This window comes from Benincasa hispida, chromosome 1 (assembly GCF_027475165.1).
Source record: "Benincasa hispida cultivar pf3 chromosome 1, pf3_genome.v1.1, whole genome shotgun sequence".
NCBI classification, from domain to species: Eukaryota; Viridiplantae; Streptophyta; class Magnoliopsida; order Cucurbitales; family Cucurbitaceae; genus Benincasa; species Benincasa hispida.
Window position 1 is genome coordinate 36,485,772 of NC_143478.1, and position 5,346 is coordinate 36,491,117.

The following is a 5,346-nucleotide window of genomic DNA, read 5'->3' on the forward strand; positions in this document are numbered from 1 at the left end:
CTATTAATGTAAATTTATTAATATGTAACTAATGTATATTATTTTAGTAAAAAAAAATATTACATAGTTAAAAAATATCCATAATTTTGTATTGACTTTTTTTTTTTTTTTTTTATTGACTTTTTTTTTTTTTTTTTTTTGTACAGTATTTCTGAGAAAACTCTACAATCAAGTCATTTAAAAGGTATGTATATAGTTATTTACCCATTATTTGGAATGATGTATATATTATTGAATATTAAATGTTAATGTTATTGTAGTAATATTATGTTGTCGTAAATTTTCTGATGATTAAAGAACAAAGATTCATGTCAATATAAAGAAATATCTATCAATTATTTATGGTCAAATGATGATGCATGTCTTAATATTTTGTTTGTTTATTAAAAAAAACATTCCTTTATTTGTACATATTAAAAAAAATAGTAATAACACATTAATATTGTTGGTCTAATACATACTTACAAATATTATGATAAATATCAGATTGCATTTGCCAAACTACGATAGACGTTGTGGAATTTTTATGTTATATGCACGGAAACATTGTTAATGAGGCAAACGGGATATAATATGATAGGTAACCATCTCTTCTTATAAACATGCATCGTCAAGTTGACTTTAATCCATTAATCGATGGATTATGTGATGCGTTATCCATAAATAGAGATGATGGGGTAGAAGTAATATTTAGATATGGTAGTTATGTAACGGAATCTACTTTCTATATCCCTATCTCATTACGAAGTGAGACTGATATACGGTTCATGATGAGCAACGCTCATACCCTCCAAATAGAGTTAAAGTGTATATATCCCAACCCAGTGTCCCAAGTCCAACATCAACGAGAGAAGAAGTTAAAACTAATGTTTAGTTGGAAAGCCATGTTGTACAAGATGAGTAGTGTGATTTAACTATTGCCACAAACGACGAAGAAGTTAAAATAGACGATGATGATATCGATCTAGATGAACTACCTGCTCAATTTTATGGCATACATGAAGTACCGGAAAAATTTTCTGAGATAGACCTGAACGAGATGACCATTAAATCCGATTCGACAATGGGGGATAATAGTAATATGGGGTCTGATTCACTGGTTAAGGGGATGATATGCAATTCCAAATTGGATTTAAAAAATGCAGTGAAAAACTATTAATCATTCGAAATCAAAATTTTGAAGTCATTGAGTCGAAGAAAACAACATGGGATGTCAGGTATAAGAGATATAGCAAAGGGTGCACGTGGAGACTTCACGTTGTTTGTTTTAAAAAATACGGTACATTTGAAATCACCCAGTACAATGGCCCGCATTCTTCTGTGTATGCAAGACTGAGCCAAGATCACAATAAATTGGACTCATATCTAATTGCATTTGAGGTAAGCAACATAGTGAAAAAAAAATCCGTCAATTGACATCAAAACATTACAAGATATTATCTTGAAATAGTATGGTTATTCCGTCAGTTACTGAAAAGTGTGGGATGGATGAAGAAAGACAATTGTGAAGATATTCGGAGATTGGATCGAATTGTACAATTTGCTTCCTAAATGGATGAATATCTTGCAAATCACAAACCCCGCTACAGTCGTCCATTGGAGGCTAAATGAGGTGGATTGTGATGAAAGGCTTGCAATGTGTAGTAGAATGTTTTTGTCGTTTGGACCTATTATCGTGGGTTTCCAGCATTCAAGGCCGCTAATTCAAATTGATGGAACCCATTTGTTTGTGAAGTATGAAGGAACATTGTTAATAACTACCTCAGTAGATGCAAATGGTCATGTTTATCCGGTTTCATATGCCATTGTACCGGAGGAAAGTGCTGACTCGTGGGGTTAGTTTCTGAGGAATTTATGGGATCATGTGGTGCATAGAAGGGGGGGAATGTGTCTAATTTCAGAAAGACACAAAGGCATTATATCTGCAATTAGAAACCTTAGCAACAGTTGGGTTGGAGTACACCACAGATTCTGCTTGTGACATGTGGCGAGTAATTTTAACGATAAGTTCAAAAATAGTTTATTGAAGAGTTTGGTGTATAGTGCATGATCAAAATTTCAAGTTCGGAAGTTTAATGACTGTATGGCCAAACTTCAAACAGCAAATCCTAATTGCTTACGATATTTTGCTTCCATAGATCCTAAGCAGTGGACACAGTCATATGATGGTGGTCATCGTTATGGATGGCTAATCACGAATGTGGCCAAAAGTACAAATGTTGTTCTGAAAGGAGCCAGTAAGCTACCGATCACTGCACTAGTCCAAGCAACATTCTATCGAACTATTGCTTATTTCGCTGCTCGTCGTGTAAAAATTGAGACTACTCTTGAATCGGGAGAATGTTTCACGAGATAAATTATTCACATCTTAGTTATCCACGTTTTTATACTAACTATCGAGGTATTCTAAGTAATTGTCATATTTGTTATAGATATGTGGTAAAGAAACTAAGTCGTTGGGAACAACGTGCAACCAAACATTCCATTAAGTTATTTGACCATTGAATAGGGTTGTGTGAAGTCACCACCTCAATCAACCCAATAACACCAAATGGTGGAAACACACATTGAGTAAAGTTAAGTTAAAGAACATGCACATGCAATAAGTGGAAGAGTTTTGGAATCCCATGTTCTCATGCTATGGCTACATGTAAGACCATTGGGGTAGACTACTTTCACTACATTGAAGACTATTACAAAATTCTCACTTATCTGGCATGTTATTCACTCTAGTTCAAGCCCATCCTTGATAAAAAAAAATGTTGGTCTGATCCTAACTTCCCAACTATTTATCCAGATGAATCACGAGTTAGGAAGGTTGGCAGACCGTGTACTTCTCGCATGAAAAACGAGATGGATTGGAGGGTACAAGACACAATGCACAATTTGTAGACAAGAAGAGCATAATAGATGGAATTGTCCCAATCGAGCTCGTGATATGACTTAGCTATTTAATTTTAATTCTCATTGTATTTAATTGATTGTAACTTCATTTACTTATTTATTCTTTATTAATTGATTGTATTTATACAATGAAGGGTATATTCTTTATTAATTTTCATTGTATTTATTGATTGTATTTATACAATGAATGGTGTATTCTTAATTAATTGTCATTGTATTCATTGATTGCATTTATACAATGAAGGGTGTATTCTTTATCAATTGTCATTGTATTTATTAATTGTATTTATACAATGAAACGTATATTCTTTATTAACTGACATTATATTTGTTGATTGTAATCACATTGATTTTTACTAAATTTAATATTGTTTTTATGGGATTAGATGGACGGGGATGTTACCACAGGGCCATACAACAACTTAGTTTTGTATTTACAACGGAACCAAAGATCTAAGGCTATTTGGGAAGACAAGCATATCGATGCAATGCATTGTCGGTGAAAAGAGGCTATTATTCACAGGCAGGGGAACCCAAACCCTCATATATTGAACTATCTACGAGCTATCAGATTCTACGGAGTCTCTTGTATAAAATTTATATAACTAGACTGACATCTGATAATGGCATTAGTGGAACGATGGCGCCAGGAGACACACACTTTTCCCATGTTGCATGGAGAGTGTACAATTACACTTCAAGATGTAGCCATCCAATTTGGACTCCCAATTAATGGAAGACTATTGATCGGGTCTCTAAATTATGACTGGGAACAAATTTGTGCCCTTCTCTTAGGTGTAACCACGAATAAGGGAGGTCGTCTAAGCCTGCAATGGTTAGCTAATCAATTTAACAACTTCACCCATCTACCAGACCATGCAGATGAAGAGGACCTGCAACGATATGCTCGAGCATATATTCTCACGTTGATTGGAGGATCGGTATTTTCCGACAAATCCAACAGCAAAGTGCACCTGATGTATCTTCCTCTCTTGGTGGATTTTGATGTTGCCAGGACTTGCAGTTGGGGCGCTGGATGTCTTGTATGGTTTTATAGGCAACTCTGCAAGGGTGCAGTTATAGATGGAAAAGACATTGCAGACCCACTTTTATTGCTACAAATTTGGGCATGGGATCAATTTCCTCTTCTAGCGCCTCGACGACTCCATAGATATAAGCATAACTTAGGCGATAGACCACTTGTAGTAAGGTAAGCATATTTACCTCATTATTGTTGTTTTCATTATGAAAATACTAATAGCTAAAATTTAACTTCTGATTGTTGTAGATGGAATGACAACTATTAAGTAATTAGAGCACCTACGCATGTTCTAGTACAGTATAGGCACATACTGGATACACATATGCCTAACCAGGTAATATTTTATTCATTCATATATTATATATTCATAATGTTTCAATCCTCTGGTTAATTCATTTTTTGACACATATGCATGCAGATTATTTGGGAGCCATATAATCATCTGATCCAACTATTGTCGCCATACTATCTCGATGACAATGAGATATGGACATCCAGATGTCCACTCATATGCTTCTTCGTTGTGAAGTGGCATCATCTAGATTGTGTGATGCGTCAATTTGGGATGTTACAACAAATTCCTCAACCTTGCAACACGGACGCTCGACTTCATTCAGATGATCTAAGGGGTAGGCATGAGTGAGACTGGATTGCATATCTGGCTCCTCAAATTACAATCTGGGAAAATCGACACAGTTTGGTTATTAATGGACCTCTTATTAATAACGGTGTAGGAATCGAGCCTGGATATATTGAATGGTGCTCCACTGTGAGCAGGCGGTACATAACTAAAGCAGGAGAATCTTATCACTTGTTGGTATGAGTTTATTGTTTACTATGATTGTTTGATTTTATTTCTTCATTGCATACCAAAATAAATTTTAAAGTCATTAACTTGTTATTCAATTCTTTTTCAGGCCGAGCTTCCAAATTTTCCAATATCTGCTCAAAGAGCCTTGCGTAGACTCACCTCGATATATCGAGTGCGATATTTCGATGGTGACGTTCCAATGGAAGAATAAGGTGATCCAGCAAGACATGAGGATTTTCCTATTCAACCTAATGTTTGGAATGAATATCCAACAACGCCAGTCAATCAGTACACTTTCATGATGTCCTCTCCCTCGACATTTGGTTTTTTTCCAACAACCTTCAGTACACTATGCATGGAAGAAGTCTAAACTTCACATGTTCATCAAAATATCCATGACCAGTATGTTACATATCGACAACATAGTGAGGTATACATTTTCCAAAGGAAAGTCAACCACCAAGTGTAAGAGGGCGTGGCGATCGTGGATACTATGATACTCAACATGATCATCTAGGTGTAATAGAGGATCTTCTTCTAGTTGTGAATAAAGAACATTGTACATATGATTAAATTTATTGTGAAATTC

The 5,346-nt window shown here is 35.1% G+C and overlaps 1 protein-coding gene across 1 annotated transcript; it reads left to right on the top strand.

Moving 5' to 3' along the window:
• The first annotated feature begins 3,527 nt into the window (after positions 1-3,527).
• On the top strand, positions 3,528-4,968 carry LOC150038412 (serine/threonine-protein phosphatase 7 long form homolog). Its single transcript, XM_090313081.1, has 5 exons — positions 3,528-4,114; positions 4,220-4,280; positions 4,365-4,575; positions 4,681-4,763; positions 4,864-4,968. The coding sequence occupies exons 1-5, from the start codon at positions 3,528-3,530 to the stop codon at positions 4,966-4,968; spliced, it is 1,047 nt and encodes a 348-aa protein (XP_090169207.1).
• Positions 4,969-5,346: the final 378 nt, after the last annotated feature.

Excerpts from the sequence above, each read along its gene's own strand:
- LOC150038412 (XM_090313081.1), top strand. The coding sequence starts at position 3,528 with ATGGCATTAGTGGAACGATGGCGCCAGGAGACACACACTTTTCCCATG. Across the intron at positions 4,115-4,219 it reads GATAGACCACTTGTAGTAAG|AGCACCTACGCATGTTCTAG; the intron begins GTAAGCATATTT and ends TTAAGTAATTAG. Across the intron at positions 4,764-4,863 it reads GAGAATCTTATCACTTGTTG|GCCGAGCTTCCAAATTTTCC; the intron begins GTATGAGTTTAT and ends ATTCTTTTTCAG.